The sequence below is a fragment of the Mustela putorius genome, unplaced genomic scaffold (assembly GCF_011764305.1).
Source record: "Mustela putorius furo isolate JIRA1106 unplaced genomic scaffold, ASM1176430v1.1 tig00003858_pilon_pilon_pilon, whole genome shotgun sequence".
Lineage (NCBI taxonomy): Eukaryota > Metazoa > Chordata > Mammalia > Carnivora > Mustelidae > Mustela > Mustela putorius.
Genome location: NW_025422010.1, coordinates 17,938,808 through 17,957,854, shown reverse-complemented (window position 1 = coordinate 17,957,854; position 19,047 = coordinate 17,938,808). Strand labels below are relative to the sequence as shown.

The 19,047-nt window shown below is 36.5% G+C and overlaps 1 protein-coding gene across 10 annotated transcripts in view; it reads left to right on the top strand.

The window, feature by feature from the left end:
- The window catches only part of ESCO1 (establishment of sister chromatid cohesion N-acetyltransferase 1), an 85,913-nt gene extending 72,974 nt beyond the window's left edge, over positions 1–12,939 (top strand). For 7 of the 10 annotated variants that reach the window (XM_045065435.1, XM_045065432.1, XM_045065434.1 and 4 more), the window contains 4 exons: positions 1,608–1,698; positions 5,370–5,512; positions 7,558–7,745; positions 11,751–12,939. In XM_045065435.1, coding sequence (XP_044921370.1) covers positions 1,608–1,698; positions 5,370–5,512; positions 7,558–7,745; positions 11,751–11,898 — 570 coding nt within the window. In that variant the 3' untranslated portion in view covers positions 11,899–12,939. Of the gene's footprint in view, positions 1–938; positions 1,003–1,607; positions 1,699–5,369; positions 5,513–7,557; positions 7,746–11,750 lie in introns of those variants that run through there. The other 3 variants (XR_006602068.1, XR_006602067.1, XM_045065436.1) reach the window with 3 other exon arrangements.
- Positions 12,940–19,047: the final 6,108 nt, after the last annotated feature.

Here is a 19,047-nt window from a genome sequence, read left to right as displayed (position 1 = left end):
GTTCAACTTTTGAAATGAGAAGTCTCCTTTTTCATTTTATTGAAAATGGGTTTATTTTAGAAGCATTTCCCAAATTAACATAGTAATATAAATTTGTTTTTTAAGAGGTGATACCTTCTTTATGTTTTAAAACTTGTTTACTTAAATTCATATTTAATTTCTAATTTGTAAAGAAATTACTTCTGTGGCTATTGTTTCTGCTCCTTTTCAGATCTTGAGAACTTTTTTTTTTTTTAAGATTTTATTTATTTGCCAGAGAGAGAGAGAGTACACACAAGCAGGCAGAGAGGCAGGCAGAGGCAGCGAGAGAAGCAGGTTCCCCGCTGAGCAAGGAGCCCGATGTGGGACTCGATCCCAGGACCTTGGAATCATGACCTGAGCCGAAGGCAGCGGCTTAACCAACTGAGCCACCCAGGCGTCCCAGATCTTGAGAACTTTTTAACCAATCATAATCACCTGAAGTTTACTTTATCTTTGGGTGCTCTATGTTTTAAAAAAAATTCTCATTTTAAATACTTCAGATTGTTTTGTTACATTTACCAAGCATATTACTAGACTTTTTGTCCCCAAGATCCCTACCCCTTTCCTCAAAAAAATCACTCAAAATTGTTTAAGAAAATCAGCTTCTTCTCTGACTTGCTTTAATATTTTTTAAAAATGTAGTTACTTTTTTTTCTTGGTTTTTATTGAGCTTTCATAGTCTTAAAAGATCTCAGGATCATGGTTTTCTCTAGTAGAAGTACGTATTGCTTCTTGAAAGGCCTTTTTTCTTTTCTTTTTTTTAATGTAGAGTTGGTTGGGTAAGACAAATGAAACAACCAGTTAAGCTCATTCCTTCTGTACTTATTATGAACTTCAAAGCTCCTAGTTTTAACCTCTGGTTCAGTCCCATCTTACTAGATTTAAGTGGCTTTTGTTTTGTTTTTTTTTTCATGCAGGTTCTGCTCATTAATCACCACGAGTGTGGATCTGAAGAAGAGTTTATTACCTCTCTTTTTTTGAGTATGTTAACTTCAGATACACACAAACGTAGCTTCTCCTTCCCTATATTAGATTCTTAGAAGGTAGTTATATTTTTCTAGTCTCCTTCTTGTGACTTTGATAGTTGTGATCAATAAGAATAAAAACTATTCCTTACTACATATTGGGCTATTGCATGCAAATCAGTTCATTTAAAACCTCCTGGAGGTCTTTGGCATGCCAGACATAAAACCATGAGTGTGTGTTTGCGGAGGTAACCATGTTCCAAAGAAATTTATGAGTTAAATTCTTTTCTCAGGAAACTGGGAGAGTTATCTTTTAGGCTCTGGGAATCACTGACTTTAAGGGGCTTGTTTTTGGTGTGTGATTTTCAAAATTAATTTAACATGGGAAATGATAAGAATATTATATGGTATTAGATTTCTGAATGAGTAGTATAGAGAAACTAGTTTGCATTGTACCTACTGTATGCTTAACAAAATAGCTGATTCATATCTTATTAGTTAAACATTGAGAATATTTTTCCATACTTGCAGTTTTTAGATACATCAATATATTTTTCTTCTATGTGAATCTGATAAATGAAATATGATAACATAAAATTAATTCATATGTTTTATATCTAGGGTTGGAAAAAGGAAAGAATTTTGGCTGAATATCCTGATGGCAGGATAATAATGGTTCTTCCTGAAGACCCAAAGTATGCTCTGAAAAAGGGTAAATGTCTAGTGAAATTTCATGTAGAATGGATAATGTCTAATTTTTTATTTGAGAGAGCAGGGGAGGAACAGAGGGAGAGGGAGAAGCAGGCTCGCCACTGTGCAGGACCTGACAAGGGGCTCAATCCCAGGACCTTGGAATCACGACCCAAACCTAAAGTAGATGCTTAACCAAGCCACCCAGGTGCCTCTGGATAATGTAATTTTGTAGTTAGTTTAAGAGGGTGATGTATTACTGGCATAGCACGTTCAAACACCAGCTCTAGAAATAAAGAATAAACATTTAAAGAATATACTTAAAAATTATGCTTAAACTTATAATGGGTCTAGGATTTTGAAACAGATTTTTAGTGAATTGGTTAGTGTCCCATGTTATCAGTAATTTGAGTGATGGAATAAAAGGCGTGCTAGTTTATAATGCCACATAAGTGACTTCAGAATTACAAGGGTACCTGGCTGGTTCGGTTGCAAGACTGTGTGATTGTTGATCTTAGGGTTGTGAGTTCGAGTCCCACATGGGGTGTAGAGATCAGAGATAACTTAAATAAAAAATTAAGGGCTGGGGTGCCTGGGTGGCTTAGTGGATTAAGCCTCTGCTGTCAGCTCAGGTTATGATCCTGGGGTCCTGGATCGAGCCCCGCATCGGGCTCTCTGCTCAGCGGGGAGCCTGCTTCCCCCCCACCCCCCTTCCACCACCTGCCTCTCTGCCTACTTATGATTTCTCTCTCTGTCAAATAAACAAATTTAAATCTTTAAAAACAGCAAACGCCTGGGTGGCTCAGTTGGTTAAGCCGCTGCCTTCGGCTCAGGTCATGATCCCAGGGTCCTGGGATCGAGTCCCACATCGGGTTCCTTGCTCGGTGGGGAGCCTTGCTTCTCCCTCTGCTTCTGCCTGCCTCTCTGTCTGCCTGTGCTTGCTCGCTCTCTCTCCTTCTGTCTCTGACAAATAAATAAATAAATAAATAAAATTAAACAACAACAACAAAAACCCCAAAAAACAAAAAACAACAATGACAACAACAACAACAAAAACCCCAAAAAACAAAAAAAACTTAGGGGTGTGCCTGGGCGGCTCAGTCAGTTAAGCATCTGACTCTTGATTTTGTCTCAGGTCATGCATGATCTCAGGGTTGTGAGAACAAGCCCTGCATTGAGCCCCACATTGGACTCCCTGCTCAGTGTAGAATCTGCTTGGCATTCTCCCTCCCTCTCTCTGTGCCCCTCCCCCTGCTTCGGCTCTCTTCCCTCTAAAATAAATAAATAAATCTATTAATTAAAAATTTGTAACATGTATTACTTTCCTTTAAAAAATTAGAATTATAATTAAATTTTGACAACAAAAAATTAGCAATTGTAAAGTTTTATATTGAGAGTAAATTTTTAAACAAAAGCTTATTGTAGAAGAAGATAGAATAATAGGTCATAGAGGTTCACCTGGGTGACACAGTCAGTTAAGAATCTGACTTTTGGTGTTGGCTCAGGTCGTGATCTCAGGGTCATGAGATCATGTCCCATGATGGATTCTGCTGAGTGTCTGCATAACACTGTTTCTTCTCTTCTGCTGCCCCTCCCCCCACTGCTCTTCATTTTCATAAATAAATTTTTAAAGTTATAGAAGTTCTGAAATTAAACATGAGATAAACATATAATGTTCAGAAAAAAAGATACCTGATTTATAGTTATAAGGTAGAAAATTTAAAGAAGTTCTCTTAGCTGGTGTTGAGCCAGGCTTAGTCCAAATTTAGAGTTCCATACTTTGAAGATTCAGAAAGATAATGAAGTCTGGAATCATTTTATTATATTGTGTATCTTAAGAGGCAAGAAACCATAGGATAAACTTATTTTAAAATGAGTTAATATTTTTTTTAAGATTTTTTTTTTTAATTTGACAGATCACAAGTAGGCAGAAAGACAAGCAGAGAGGGAGAGGGGGAAGAAGGCTCCCTGCTGAGCAGAGAGCCTGATGTGGGGCTTGATCCCAGGACCCCGAGATCATGAGCTGAAGGCAGAGGTTTAACCCACTAAGCCACTCAGGCACCCATGAAATGAGTTAATATTAATTACATTTTGAAATAATATGCTCAAATGTTTTTTCATCCTCCATTTGCTTTTTCTGAAGTACCTTATAATGTAAAGCAGTATTTTTTGAAAAACTTAGTTTCACTGGAGTATGTCCAAAGTGTCTAGAAAACACAAGGAAAATGTTTTATTCTTTTTTTTAAGCTTAACTATTGGACCTCTTTAAATTTAGTAAAACATCACTTGAAAGGGTGAGCCTAATATTTGAAAATATAACTAACATTCTACTTTATATTGTGTTTTATGACTTTTCACGTATCTTTTATTATGTATGACTGGACAATCCCTGATAACCAAATAAGTCCTCATACTACCACTGCCTAATAATATAGACAGTAACATTTAGAATGACACGTAACCATGCCACTTGCCTTGTATTTGAAATGTTGATCCTTGTCACAGAAAGAAATTTTGTTAATTAATTTTGGATTAGTGATTGACTCAATGAAAATTAAATCATGTAATTTTTGGAATTTCAACTATTACCATTGGAAATGAATAGTGGGAACTTTGCTACACCACCATATGTGGCATCAGACTTTTCTTGACTAAGAATCTTCAGGAAATGCTAATTTCCTCATTTTAGTTTCTCAGGACAAAATATTAGTAGCAATGTAGTATGTTACTACTTAGTAATCCATAATGGGTTAAAAATTAAAATCTAAGGAATTGTGAGTCATTTGCCTTCAGGAACTGAATTGTGAGTTGTGTTATGGGATACTATTCCAGTATTAGGAGGACTGGAGTTTTCATCATGTCAGAGGTATGAATACTTAACCCTCCGAGGGTTTATTTTCATTTTAAACTTAGTAGTAACACAAGTGAATGTTGGACTGAATATTTGCATTTTATTTTTTAATTGGGGAAGGAACTAATAATTGAGTACCTACAAAAACCTTTGACCCTTCAGAAGCTCGAGTTTATCATATTTGACTTTGACTGTAATTCTAGGAGGTAGACTAGAAGAAGCACAGTTTGATGCCATATTAGCATTATGGATTCAAAGCTCTGTTCCCTGGTTTTCTTGATGTCCAGTATCTGACATAGGAGAGTTACTTTCGAACTTACTTTCTTGCATATACATTTGCAAGGGACCGTAGACCAAGAGATGTTGGATTTAAGTAAGATAATATTTATAAAGTACATAGTATCTGGCCAGTGGTTGTTAAGAAGTAAATGTGTGTTTCTTCCTCTGTGCCCACTTCCATTTTACTGATGAGAGTACTAACTAAGGCTTGGGAAGAAAAGTGCCTTGCCTGGCTAAGATTCCAGTGAAGTTCTCCAATTCACAAACCCATGATGCTTCTAATGCTCTAATGTTCTTATTCTCTATTGTAGGAGCTCTCAGTTTTCTTGTTAATTAGACTGCAAGGCTTGACATTACTGTCCAGTTCTTTCCCCATTTTGCACATTGTTCCACAGGCCTTGAAACCATTATTGGTTAACATAATCATTGGAAAGAACTCTTCTTTAGGCAGTATCCTGCTTGGAATAAAATACTCAACTTACTGAACTGAAATAGTATGTCTTAACATGTATACAATGCTTTCTTTCATTGTTACAAAAAAATACTGTTTTTTATTTGGCAGGTTGACGAGATTAGAGAGATGGTTGATAATGATTTAGGTTTCCAGCAGGCCCCACTAATGTGCTATTCCAGAACTAAAACACTTCTCTTTATTTCTAATGACAAAAAAGTAGTTGGCTGCCTAATTGCGGAACATATCCAGTGGGTAAGTTAAGTGACTTTTTTAAAGAGTGTTCGTATGTAATTCAGTGTCTGACGAGTTGACTGTGTAATCTTGAGTAAAAGTCATGGTAAATTTACAACATTTTATGTATGTGAATGTGAATGTTGGAATTGCCATGTGTAGGTTTTGACTAAGCAGAGTTGTATCTTGCATGGGAATTAGTTTCTCAAGTCAGTATATAAAATAAAAATTCTGTAAATCAAAAAGTACTGTTATATTTTGTTTAGGAAGTTTCCATGTTGGGTATTAATGTAATGTTTGTCTCATTCCTTAAGCACTGGAATAAAGCAGAGGTTGGCAAACTATTACCTGAGGGCAAAATCCAGCCTATTTTTATAAATTAAAATTATAATATAATTACAATATAATATATATACAATATAATATTAAGCAATGCCCATTTGCTTACATGCTGTTTCTGGCTGACTTACACTAGACTGAGTTGAGTAGTTGCAATAGAAACCTGGTGGTCTTCAAAGCCTAGCTAAAATACTATCTGTCCAGTTCTTTATAAAAAGTTGCCCATCCCCAGAATAGATTACCACTTCTTTGAGCTTTAGGTGAGAAGTTGACTTGTATTTAGGAGCCAAATTGTACAAAAAAGAATCACAGTAAGGGGTATATTCACATTGGGTAAGTTACAGACCAACTTAAGAGAACAGAAGATTCTAGACCCTCTATTCATGCTCATTTTGAGGAATACCTCATTTGAATTCTTTTTTCAGCTGAGTTCTTGTTTGTGAATTCAGTGCACATTGGATTTGACTTTTGTTCAGTTGGTATCTTTCTGGACATTAATAATTTCCTGAAAACATGTTTTATCAAAATTTTCTTACAAAATGTCAGAACAAGTCTTTGAGTGAGTTTCTATGTGTTAATTTTTAAAAATCAATCTTAAGTTGTGTAGCTTTATGAATCTTGCTGTTTATATTTTAAAAATTGATTTACGGGACGCCTGGGTAGCTCAGTTGGTTAAGCAGCTGCCTTCGGCTCAGGTCATGATCCCAGCGGCCTGGGATCGAGTCCCACATCGGGCTCCTTGCTGAGCAGGGAGTCTGCTTCTCCCTCTGCCTCTGCCTGCCATTCTGTCTGCCTGTGCTTGCTCTCTCCCCACCCTCTCTCTGATAAATAAATAAAAAATCTTTAAAAAAAAAATAAATAAAAAATAAAAATTGATTTACATGAATAGCTGTGATAAGGTAATTTGTGGATATAAATTTGATATAAAATGACTTGTAGAGTTTGCCATATTGAAATTGAGTTAATTTTACATAGTGTATACCCTTGTGTTTTTTTAAATTTCTATTCTCCCAAGTTCTATTTGCAGTGTTTAGAGGATAGTTATATAATGTTCGTTAATTCTTCATCGTGTTGTCTCATTGTTTTAAGATTTGTACCATGTTCCATCAGAAGGTTGGCTGTGGTCCAACTAGACTGATAGAGGAGATGCTATGTTTTTTATAGCACTTTAGTTTTCTTTGTTTTTTTTTTCGTTTGTTTGTTTTGTTTTTTTAAAGAGATGGGAGTGTGGGGAAAGCAGCTTTTTAAATTGATTCTTCTGCCATCCCTCCTCGTAATTCTGCACAGCTGTGACCCCTAGAACTATGGCAGCGATCACAGAAACAGTTGTTATGATTGCTGAGTTCTTGATGTGTACTTTTGCTTGTCCTTAGAATGTGGGAGGTAGAGAAAAAAAGGACCAGCCCTGCTGGGCAGGGTATTTTGTATGTGTTACCTTATTTAATTTCTCTACAATTTTCTGAGCGAAGTGGTAGATATCTCTAGTTTATAGATAAGGAACCCAAATCTTAATTTGTTGACTGCTTTTGTGGTCATAACTAGTAAGTGAATTAGAATAGAATGTAGAGTCAGGTCTGTTTCCTGAAGTAAGAAGGAAAGCATAAGTGGCCCCCATAGTTTGTTAAGCTGGACAAATGTAGCAGCCTCTGCACTAAGGTCAGTACTAGACAGTTGCTAATTCATATTCTCACTTTAAAATTTTTCCGTCTTTAATTTTGATACCTTAGGGGTACAGAGTTATAGAAGAGAAGCATCCAGTTATCAGGTCAGAAGAAGAAAAAGTCAGATTTGAAAGGCAGAAAGCCTGGTGCTGCTCAACATTACCAGAGCCTGCAATCTGTGGGATCAGTCGGATATGGGTGTTCAGCATGATGCGTCGGAAGAAAATTGCTTCTCGCATGATTGAATGCCTGAGGTAACTGAATGTCATTCTTCAAGTCTTTTTCTGTAGTTTTAAGATTTAAGTGGATTTTTCATATCAAGATTGGCATTTAATCTTAAATGTATAACTTCTATTTTAATTCAAAATTTGCATAAGATTGTCAGTATATTGGATCTTTGTTTTTTATGTGAATTTAATCTGGGGGTGGGGGGGGTGCAAGCACTATCAGTTAAATCCTATTAAACTATTTTTACTTACTTGTCACTAATGGTATTAGGCCAAAATAATCCACTTATTTCAAACTGTTCAGTATTGGAGAATTTTAAAGATAACCAAATAAATGTGGGAAGGTTTTTTTGGAATTAAAAAAAAATTGCTTTTACAAAAATTTGTCTTAAATTAAGAATATCATTTGTAAATTATCTAAGTCTCCTACTAGTTTTTTCTTTTTGCTTTTGTTGCTTGATTTTAAATTAAATGTATAGAGGAAGACTCAGATAAATCGCACGTTTTGTTTTCTGTTCTTTCAAGCACCTTTGCCAAAGGGTTAATGGAGGTTCATATTAATGCAGATGACGTTTTATTCCTAGAATCCCTGTCTATTATCTGTAGATACAGCTTTCAAAGTAATCCATCATTGTTGGAAGTTCCTAACTAAGGCTCTAGGAATCTTAGAACCTTAATGTGTTTGGTTTTTCCTTCTTATTTTATTATAGGTAGTGATCCAGGAGGGCTCAGGTCTACTCACTCTTGTCATGACAAGAGGCGGGTCTTATTTTAGCTCTTTCAGAACTAAACCTGGAAAATGCAGCTGTTTAAATAATTGTCCGATATATGAGGGTATTGTTCCTCCTTTAAATCTTGTAAATTTAGGTCTTATGACAATCCTAAGTTTATAAAAACGTTAAACAGGTTAGCCATTGCCTTTGTTCTGTGCGATAATGCGATGCCCCCATAAGCTTCCTGTTAAAACTCATACAGAGTTTCTACTTTTTTCATTTATTGTTCTTATGTACCTAGCTCACTTTGTTAAGATTACAGTGTGAAAATTCCAATAGTCTGTATCTTGGCTAAATTAGAAAATTGTTTTTTTTTTTTTTAAAGATTTTATTTATTTATTTGACAGAGAGAAATCACAAGTAGGCAGAGAGGCAGGCAGAGAGAGAGAGAGGAGGAAGCAGGCTCCCTGCTGAGCAGAGAGCCCGATGCGGGACTCGATCCCAGGACCCTGAGATCATGACCTGAGCCAAAGGCAGCGGCTTAACCACTGAGCCACCCAGGCGCCCAGAAAATTGTTTTTATTTTTTATTTTATTTATTTATTTTTTTAAAGATTTTATTTATTTATTTGACAGAGAGAAATCACAAGTAGTCGGAGAGGCAGGCAGAGAGAGAGAGAGGGAAGCAGGCTCCCTGCTGAGCAGAGAGCCCGATGCGGGACTCGATCCCAGGACCCTGAGATCATGACCTGAGCCGAAGGCAGCGGCCTAACCCACTGAGCCACCCAGGCGCCCCAGAAAATTGTTTTTAAATAGCAGCTTTATTGATATAATTACATAGCATAAGACTTATCTCTTTAAATTATATAATTCAGTGGGTTTTAATGTATTCACAAGGCTGTGCAGCCATCACCACTGTCTAATTCCAGAACATTTCCATCGCTGCACCCCCCCCCAAACCCACACTCATTAGCAGTCATTCCCCATTTCCCTCTCCCTTACTTTTTGGCGGTCACGAATCTACTTTCAGTCTGAATGGATTTTCCTGTTCTGAACATTTCATACAACGAATTCCTGTAATATATGACCTTTGTCACTGGTTTCTTTCCTTCTTAGCATGCTTCAGAGCTCATCCGTGCTGTAGCATGTGTTTGTGTGCTTCATCCCTTTTTTTATTGCCAGATAAAATCCTGCTGTGTGGATGTGCATTTCATTTATCCATTCATCAGTTGATGAATGTGGGGTGGGGTGGTTACACTTCTTTGGCTGTTAGGAATAATCTGTAAACATTTCATGTACAAATTTTTGTTTATTTTTATTTCCCTCTGTAAGTAGAGAAATATTTGCATTTTTTAAAAGATTTTATTTATTTATTTGATAGAGATCACATAGTAGGCAGAAGAAGCAGGCAGAGAGAGGGGGGAAACCGGCTCTCTGCTGAGCAGAGAGCCCGATGCGGGGCTCGATCCCAGGACCCTGAGATCATGACCCAAGCCGAAGGCAGAGGCTTAACCCATTGAGCCACCCAGGCACCCCGCATTTGCATGTTTTATTTCTCTTGGTATATACCTAGGAGTAGAATTGTTGGGCCATATAGTAAATGTATGTATAACATTTTGAGGAGCTGCCAAACTGCTTTTCAAAGCAGCTATACTATTTTACAGTCACACCAGCAATATATGAGGGTTCTAATTTCTCCACATCCTCACTAGCACTTGTTATTGTCTGTCTTCTTAATTTTAGTCATCCTAGTGAATATGAAGTGGTATTTCATTTTGGGTTTGATTTACATTTTCTTAATGGCTAATGAGCATCTTTTCATGTGCTTATTGGCCATTTATGGATATTCTTTGGAGACTGCCTATTCAAATCCCATGTCCGTTGTTAAACTAGCTTATCTTTTTCTTATTTTAATAGTTTTTTATATATTCTGGAGAGAAGTCCCTTATCAGATATAAGATCTGCAGATATTTTCTACCTTTTCATAGCTGTCTTTTCATCTTCTTGGTGTTCTTGAACGCACAAAGTTCTTTAATTCTGAACTCCAAATTACGTATCTTTTTCTTTTGTCACTTGTGTTTTTGGTGTCCTAAGAAGCCATTTCCTAATGCAAGGCTACAAAGATTTATACCTGTATTTTCTTCCAGGAGTTCATAATTTTAGTTCTTACATTTAGGTCTTTGACCATTTTAAGTTAATTTTTGTGTATGATGTGGGATTGGATCCAACAACTTTCTCTTTTTCATTCCAATCGCCCCTGTGCCATTTATTAAGCTGACTGTTCTTTTCCATTGAGTGGTCTTGGCATCCATGTCAAAAATCATTGATTGTGAGGATTTATATCTGGACTCTTCAGTTCTATTCCATCAGTCTATTCTTATGCCATAGCACACTGTTTTTAGTTCTGTAGCTTTGTAGTATGTTGCAAAATAAGGAAGTGTGAGTTCTTAAGTTTTATTCTTTTTCAAGATTCGTTTGACTGTTGGTGACTCTTCCAATTTCATATGAGATTTAGGACCACCTTGCTAATTTCTGGAAAGCCAGCTGTAGTTCTTTTGATTCATAAACATGGCATGTCTTTGTATTTATCTAAGTTTCTGGATCTTGCACTTCTTTTATTAATCTTGAGTATTCTCCTGATGTTATTATAAATGGAATTGTTTTTAAAATTTCATTTTCGATTGTTAATTCAAGTATATAGAAATTCAGTTAATTTTTAAATATTGCTCTTGTATTCTGCAGCCTTGCTGAACTCATTTTTTTAATTAGATCTAATAGTTTTTTTGTGAATTCCTTAGGATTTTTGTGTGTGTATATATAAGGTCATCCAGAAAGAGGTAGTTTTATTTCTTCCTTCCTAATCTGCTTTTTAATTTCTTTTCCTTGTCTATTCTGGCTAAAGCCTGCAGTAAGTAAGTAGACTGTTAAATAGAAGAGGTATAAACAGAGAGCTTACCTTGTTCCTGATCTTTGGGAAACAGTTTTCAGTCTTTCACATTTACTTTGATGTTCTCTGATACTCTTTATCTGGTTGAGGAAATTCCTTCTACTGAGAATTGTTAAATATTTTTATCATGAAAAGGTGTTGGGTAAATGGTTTATAAGACCATTGTTCCTTTCATAAATACTTTTCTACCTTAGATTATTAATAACCTAGAGGAGCGATTATTTTTAGCAATTTTTAGAACATATAACATTACCTAAAAGTTTTACTGGTCAAATTTTACTTGATAGGTTTTTCCAGTTTTAATGATAAAAATACTAATTTCTTTTCTTTTTTTTTTCTTTTACCCTTCCACAACCCCCTCTTTTTTGAATAGGAGTAACTTTATATATGGCTCATATTTGAGTAAAGAAGAAATTGCGTTCTCAGATCCCACTCCTGATGGAAAACTATTTGCAACACAGTACTGTGGCACTGGTCAGTTTCTGGTATATAATTTTATTAATGGACAAAATAGCACCTAAAACAAATTTGTGCCTGCAGTACTAGAAGACATCTACTGAAGAGAATGGATTGGTTGCTGACTTTAACCAGGAACTAGGGCCATTTTTATTACAATGAACTCAGGACTGGCAACAACCATAAGGTTGTTCCATTTTCATAAAATTGGAAACAATGCAGTAATAGCTTATTATTGTTTTGTTTTTTAAAGAAGATATTTTATTATCTTTTACAGAAATTTATGATTGATGTATTTTATCTATAGTTATTTAGACATGTTTACATGCAGCAGATAATTGTTCATAGTGGACTGAAAACTAATGCAAGGACTATGGTCTCAGTGATAAGTATATTTTGAAGTTCTTAATATGGAAATATACCAGTGTAGCTTGGTACTGTATTTTTTTATATTGATCTGCTGATACCAGTTATAGTTTTAAAGATTGTATTTTTACAGAGCGGAAACCAATGTTTTGGGTTCTTATCCAAGGAGGGGGCAATATTGCACGTTAAGGAATTCAGAGCTAATTCTTAAATGGCCTGAAATACATTCTGAAGGCACCCTTGCAAAAAGGCAAAGTTCCAAATTAGCAGGAAGAATTTGGGAGCTTTTTCTTCCATTTCTTTCTTTCCTATTCTTGAAGCAGGAAGAAGTGGAAGGTGGTAAAAAATTGAGGCTTTTCTTCTTGGAGAGCTATAAAGTGACTAGAATTAGAAAATACCCTCTAAAATTTATTATTCTTTCATTCTGGTTTTATTTCTTAAAATAAATGGCACCTGGGCACACTTAGGCTATTAACAAATCCCAAAGAGGTTTATAAAAACCTGTGGAATAGTTGTAAGCTAACTATGGATGACTTGGTATCTGCTTTGTTATTCCTCAGAAATACTACACTGAGTATATGCCCGCGTTACTGGACTTCATTTTGATACTTGTCTATCCTTCATAGTGCCCTCTACTTTTAAAGGGTTTATATGTTGAAAAACTGCTGTGGCCTTTTATGACCTGTATATAATGTAGAATAAAATAATAAAATACTTGATAGCTTTTTCTAAGTGATAAATGTGATGATAGTGTGTTGTCATTTGTGCTTTTCAGGGAGTTGTTTGATATCTTAAAACAGTTAAAACACCGGCTTTTTACAAGTTTCACCAGTTTGCCAAAGGACCAGTATGTCTGTAGCAACTCTGAACTTGGTCTTCAAAAGGCAAAATCCTACCTAACATGAGAATTTTTCTGGTCTTTCACAGAAAGAAAGGGCCGTAGCCCAAGAATGAAGCACCACTATCCTTTAACATAGATTATTTTTATGAGCTAAAATAATCATATCCAGCTAAAAGTTAGGACTTTAAATTAGCAGATGTGTATTTTATCCCCCTATAGATAGATGCTTTTTAAACTTTCAGAGCCATGTAAAGCTCTGTACTCTGTTTGTAGGGGTGTAAATATTTCCCTCTGACTCATTATGATATTCTGACTTTTGATACTCCCTTTCCCTTTGGACTTGAAACTACTCTAGTCATCCCTGGTGTCCTCATTTGCCTGACAGGGAGTGTAACTTTTTTTTTTTTTTTTAATTTTATTTATTTATTTGACAAAGAGAAATCACAAGTAGGCCAAGAGGCAGGCAGAGAGAGAGGAAGGGAAGCAGGCTCCCTGCTGAGCAGAGACGACCCCCCCCCAACACGGGGTTCGATCCCAGGACCCTGAGATAATGACCTGAGCCGAAGGCAGCGGCTTAACCCACTGAGCCACCCAGGTGCCCCACAGGGAATGTAACTTTTTAAAAGGAGGATGACATTTTCAGGTACATTATAGATGCTCTGGTAACTTTTAATTTCATAATACAGATCCAATTTCCACAGAAGCCATAGTATGCTTCTTTGTGGAGCAAAACTTGGTGGTTTCAAGGGGATCTGGGAGTAGAGAATATACATTGATTGGTTAGTTTAAATGTTACAGTTATTAGGAAAACCATTATTTTCACATTTATATTGAAGACACAGCCCCTAAAATAACTTTTATAGTCTAGGTATTTCTCAAAGAGTAGTATTAATGACTTCTAACTTTTGAGTGTTTTCTATGTGTCACACCTGTATAGTGCTGGATTATTTTATTATCTGACAACTCAAGTAAGGAATCTGGAACTTAGAAGCTTAAAAGACTGCTATAGCAGTCAGTGTGAAAAATGCTGAAACACAGAACTAAAGCTGTGATGTGTTGATGAAGAGGAAGAGACAGTTAACTTTGGAGAAGATACAATTGAAGAATTGAAAGAGTTGATAACCAACTGAAGAAGGATCATGGCAGAGAATCTAGGGTAATTTGGAATTTTGATTTGGGTAACTGGATAGATGGATTGACTGAAAGGGGAATTCTGGAGTGCACGTTTGGTAAAGATTTTGAGGTCATTGCAGAATCTCCAAGTGTTTGGTGTGAAATTGGATATGTTGATCCAGAATTTGAGAGAAGTTTGAACTAAGGAAATGTATTAATATAGTTATTCAGAAGTTTAGAAGAGATGTTCCCACTGTAGGCTTTGTAAAATTACAGGATAGGAGAGAGTTGTGAGGAACACCGTCATTTAGGAGCCTCAAAGAAGACTACCTGAGAAGAGGTAAGAGGGTCAGAAGAGAGTGGTATATACCAGAAGAAGTGTTTGATAGTAAGAATGATCAGCACTGTCGCATCACAATTGAAGGCTGAAGAAAGACCCTAGAAAAGAAAGGAGCGATCTTTTCGGAGTGGTGGAGGCAGTGATGGATGCAGTGAGTATACACTAATGGCCACAGTCAGACTTCAAAAGAAGTGATTCTGTAATTGTGATTGAATAAATATGTCTGTGAATTTGTCAGCTGCCCTTGAATAGTTGTTAGTTCATTCTAAAAATGTCTGGATCTCCTGGGTGGCTCAGTCAATTGAGCATCTGACTCTTGATTTTGGCTCAGGTCATGATCTCAGGGTTGTTAGATTGAGCCCTGTGTCGGGCCCCACACTTAGTGGGGAGTCTGCTTGATATTCTCTCCCTCTCATATTTGCATGCATGCACTCTCACTCCTTCTCTCTCAAAAATAAATATTTAAAAAAAAATGATTAGTATATAAGAGCGCCTGGGTGGCTCAGTGGGTTAAAACCTCTGCCTTCAGCTCAGGTCATGATCCCAGGGTCCTGGGATCGAGCCCCGCATCAGGCTCTCTGCTCAGTGGGGAGTCTGCTTCCCCCCCATCTCTCTCTGCCTGCCTCTCTGACTGCTTGTGATCTGTCAAAATAAATAAATAAAAGCTTTAAAAAAAATGATTAGTATATAGTATATAGACATAAGAAATAGAAGTATAGATAGGAACCACAAGGTTTTATGAGTTACGCCCTTTTCTACATGGACATGCATTGGTTTTATTATATATTGCAAGAATTATAAAGAAATCATGATTTTACAAGTGAAGCATGACTATCATAAGGACAATAAGTACAGTAGACATGCAGTGACATTTTAATTGTTCTTGCTTAGATCGCATGGCTGCCCCAGATATCTAGTCCTATCTGGCCATATTTTCACCAGGATTTAAACGATTGCTGAGCTGGTTTCTGGAGAGTGACTGCAGACATAGTTTGTCTTCTACCTATTCTCATGGCCCTTAGGCCTTTTGGCATATAAAGGGAGGATACTGTCTTATAATAACCCCTCCTCCTGCCACACCATTCTTATAAAAATAAGATACACTGGACTACTTACAGAACAAAAAAGTGGTCAGAAAACTTACTTTGCTTTCTCTCTCTTAGAACTTACTCCATCTGCTGTCATAGTCTCTGAAGTGGATGCTTTGCTTAGCTCAGTACTTGACAGTAAAGAGCAGAAGGAATTTACTGTGTGACTGGCTTTAAACCTTGGCCTCAGTGACCCTTCTGAAATCACATTGGGTGATGTTTTCTTTCAGTAAAACCAGGGGTTTGGTGTTAGAGCAGTGTTCTTGTAGAGAAAGCACACAGGTTCGTTTCCATGACGAAAGAGAGACCTGAGGAATATTTGTTGCCTAGATGTTGTTCCAGCATTAGGTAGTTGAATTCAGAGGTACAGCAGTTAGAGTTTCACGGCCTTTTGGTCCTTCCAGTGGACCAGCTGCTTTGGAATATATAGTGGAACACTATATATCAGGAGCAGTTTCTGCTTGCTCCTGAATGTGTCACCACACTTAACAAATGTTTATCCCCCCTCCTGAGGTAAATGGCCAGGGGTCCTTGGCCTAGAAGAGTGTTTTCATGGTTCTTTATCAAAGTCTACTGTACTGAGCACTCTTTACATAATAGAACTGAAAGGCATTTTTCTGGAATAATGAAGTTATTCTTAAAAGTAGGCAGTTGGGAAGTAAATTGGAGATTAACCCTGTCATACTACATAGTTTTTGCAACACAAAGTTCTGAGGACACCAGAATGAGTGTAGTTGCCATTTATAAAAGATTGTGGATCTACTCTATTTTCTTTTTTTAAAAAAAAAACACTTAAAAAAAAAGATTTATTAATTTAACAGATCACAAGTAAAGAGGCAGGCAGAGAGAGAGGGGGAAGCAGCATCCCTGCTGAGCAGAGCCTGGCTCAGGCCTCGATCCCAGGACTCTGAGATCATGACCTGAGCTGAAAGCAGATGCTTTAACCCACTGAGCCACCCAGGCGCCCCGCAACTCTGAGTATTGCTAATATGTTTGTCATCCTTACCTAATGTGGGACTCTGCAAATGGGTATGGTATGTAGATACTTCATATGTGTGTGTGTGTATATCTTCTTTGTATAAGCTACAGATTTTCATTCAACATATATTTAAAACTTTTCTTAAACTCTTAGGCCAGAATTGTCAAATCTTCGAGTTATCCAACTTGTGATATGTGGACTTCGTATCTGTTTTGGACATTGCCAGTGGTAGGGAGCTCATTCCAGTTTTGAACATACCAGAGAATTAGTGTAAAGAAAACAAACTTTTTCTTTTTTTGCGGGGGGCGGGGGGAGGGGGATGGGAGAGAATTTTAATACATTCACCAAATTAAACAAAAGGACAACATACTGTAGACACAACTTAAGACAATTTAGAATCATAAACAAAATGTGAGGTAGACCAACTAGTGAAATTCACCAAATTTTGGTTGAGAAAACTTTACAGTAATAAAGTAACACAGGTGCCTCCTTTTCTAAAAATCACAAAAAGCAATTGCATAAGTTACAGCCAAAATAACTGAATACAATTCTCATTCTAATTTTAGTTTACATTCAGTATTAACCTGTGTGAACTATCTTACATGACAAAGTTCAACAGGTTTTATAGATTAGTTATTATGCAGGCCTAGCAAACACACTCATACCACAATGTTCTAAAGGATGGCAAGGCTTGAAGCTGAAACACACCAAGGTATGTATTAACAAATCATGGTGTCCTGTGCTTGTGCAATTTTATCCTTAAAGGAGAAGGACCTAACATTTCTAAAGAATTATACTGTTAAGGTGATTTTTAAAGATCCCGACCTTAGGATTACAGGCATTGGAAAGAATAGGGAGGTCAGTTGGAATTCTTCATCATTGGGGTGATGGTCCTTTGGCTTTTTTCTGGCATTTCTCTTCCATAGGGTTAAGTAGTATTTAAGAGATTAGTTACTTGATTTTTCAGAGTACCATGGAGTACCTGCATCTAAAGTTACTACTTTAAAAAACACACTTTAGACTTTGAAGCCCCTAAAGCCAGAAGAAACCCTGAGAAGCCATCTGCCCCCAGGTACCACTGTTTTGGAATTATTTCAAGTATCTTATTTGCTCTATATAGTAAATGTTATTGGAATATTGCACAAACAGTGGGTTTTCTTGATATCATCTGCATTAGGCCCTTTCAGCAAAAACAGGAACAATTGAAATACATTCATTTCTAAAGCAACCTGCTTCAAAACGTACCTCTTCACCAAAAATTCTGCTGTAACGAAAATTAAGGAGTATTTTTAAAGAATACATAAGGCAGATTCTCTTTGAAGGACAATTTTAAAAATGGGGTTTTAAAGGAATTGTTCATTTCAAAATACATTTAAAGCATCATAAGTAGCTATATTAAAATCAAGAGATCTGCAAACCATTTTCAGATTAGTACATTCCATCTTTTCAACTACTGTAAACTCCTTGTTATCATAAGCTAATAAAGCTGGTCAGTTTAACATCATTTGTTTTAAGTAAATGCAGGCTTAGTCAGCCCCCTTTCAGTAGTTTCAGGCCACAGATAAGACATCAATTCAAGTAAAAATGGCCATTTTAAGTGGTATATACGGGCTAATAAGAAAAATGTGAAGGAGATTGTTTAATGATAACTGTAATTTAAGCATAAACTTCTAATAGACTTCGTTGGTTCTAGGACATTTTCTAAAAGTCTGTTTTTGATTAAAATATATTGGTGAGAAATCTGTAGAAACTTACACTGCTGATATTGAACAAACACCCCCTGCTGATTTTAGCTGAGTCAGAGACATTATGTAATGGAATCTTTCTTTCTTCTTTCAAGAGAATCACTGGTAGGATTAAAACTGGTTATGTCTCTCTCTCTCTGGCTCTGTTTCCCATTTCATCAATTTTTGTGGTGTTGTCGGTATAAGGTAGGTGATAATCATTCAGTGTCTTTTAAAGGAAGCTTTGGTTGAGGCCCTGAAAGGAAACGAACTACTTCTACTCCACACAGAACCGCAGCCTGACGTGTAGCTTTCCTGGTGCTGGCTACTTCGTTCCAGCCAAACGGTGGGGATGGGGTGACCACTGAACAGCTCAACTACTGAATTAGGTTCTCCTTGTTCAAGATTAAACGCTGGTCCATATTCTCATAGACATACTGTGCTTAGAGACGGGAAACATTTTTAAAGAATGTAAAAAGCAAAGGAATTTCAGCAAGGAGAAGCTGCATAAATGTATACAGCGCCTACTCTGCATTTACTGATTTGTTTGTTCAGTTTAAATAGTAAACTTTTAACTCCTGTGGAAATTTTGCCAAAAGTTTCAATACATATAAGATTATAAATCTTAAACTAACACTGCACAGAGAAAGACAAAGCTACTTCTTTTTTTTTTTTAAAATACAAATATCTTCTACATTCTATCATTTCAGACCCCTGAGTAATAATACTGTACCAAAGTACAGATCTGAAGAGAAACTGAGGG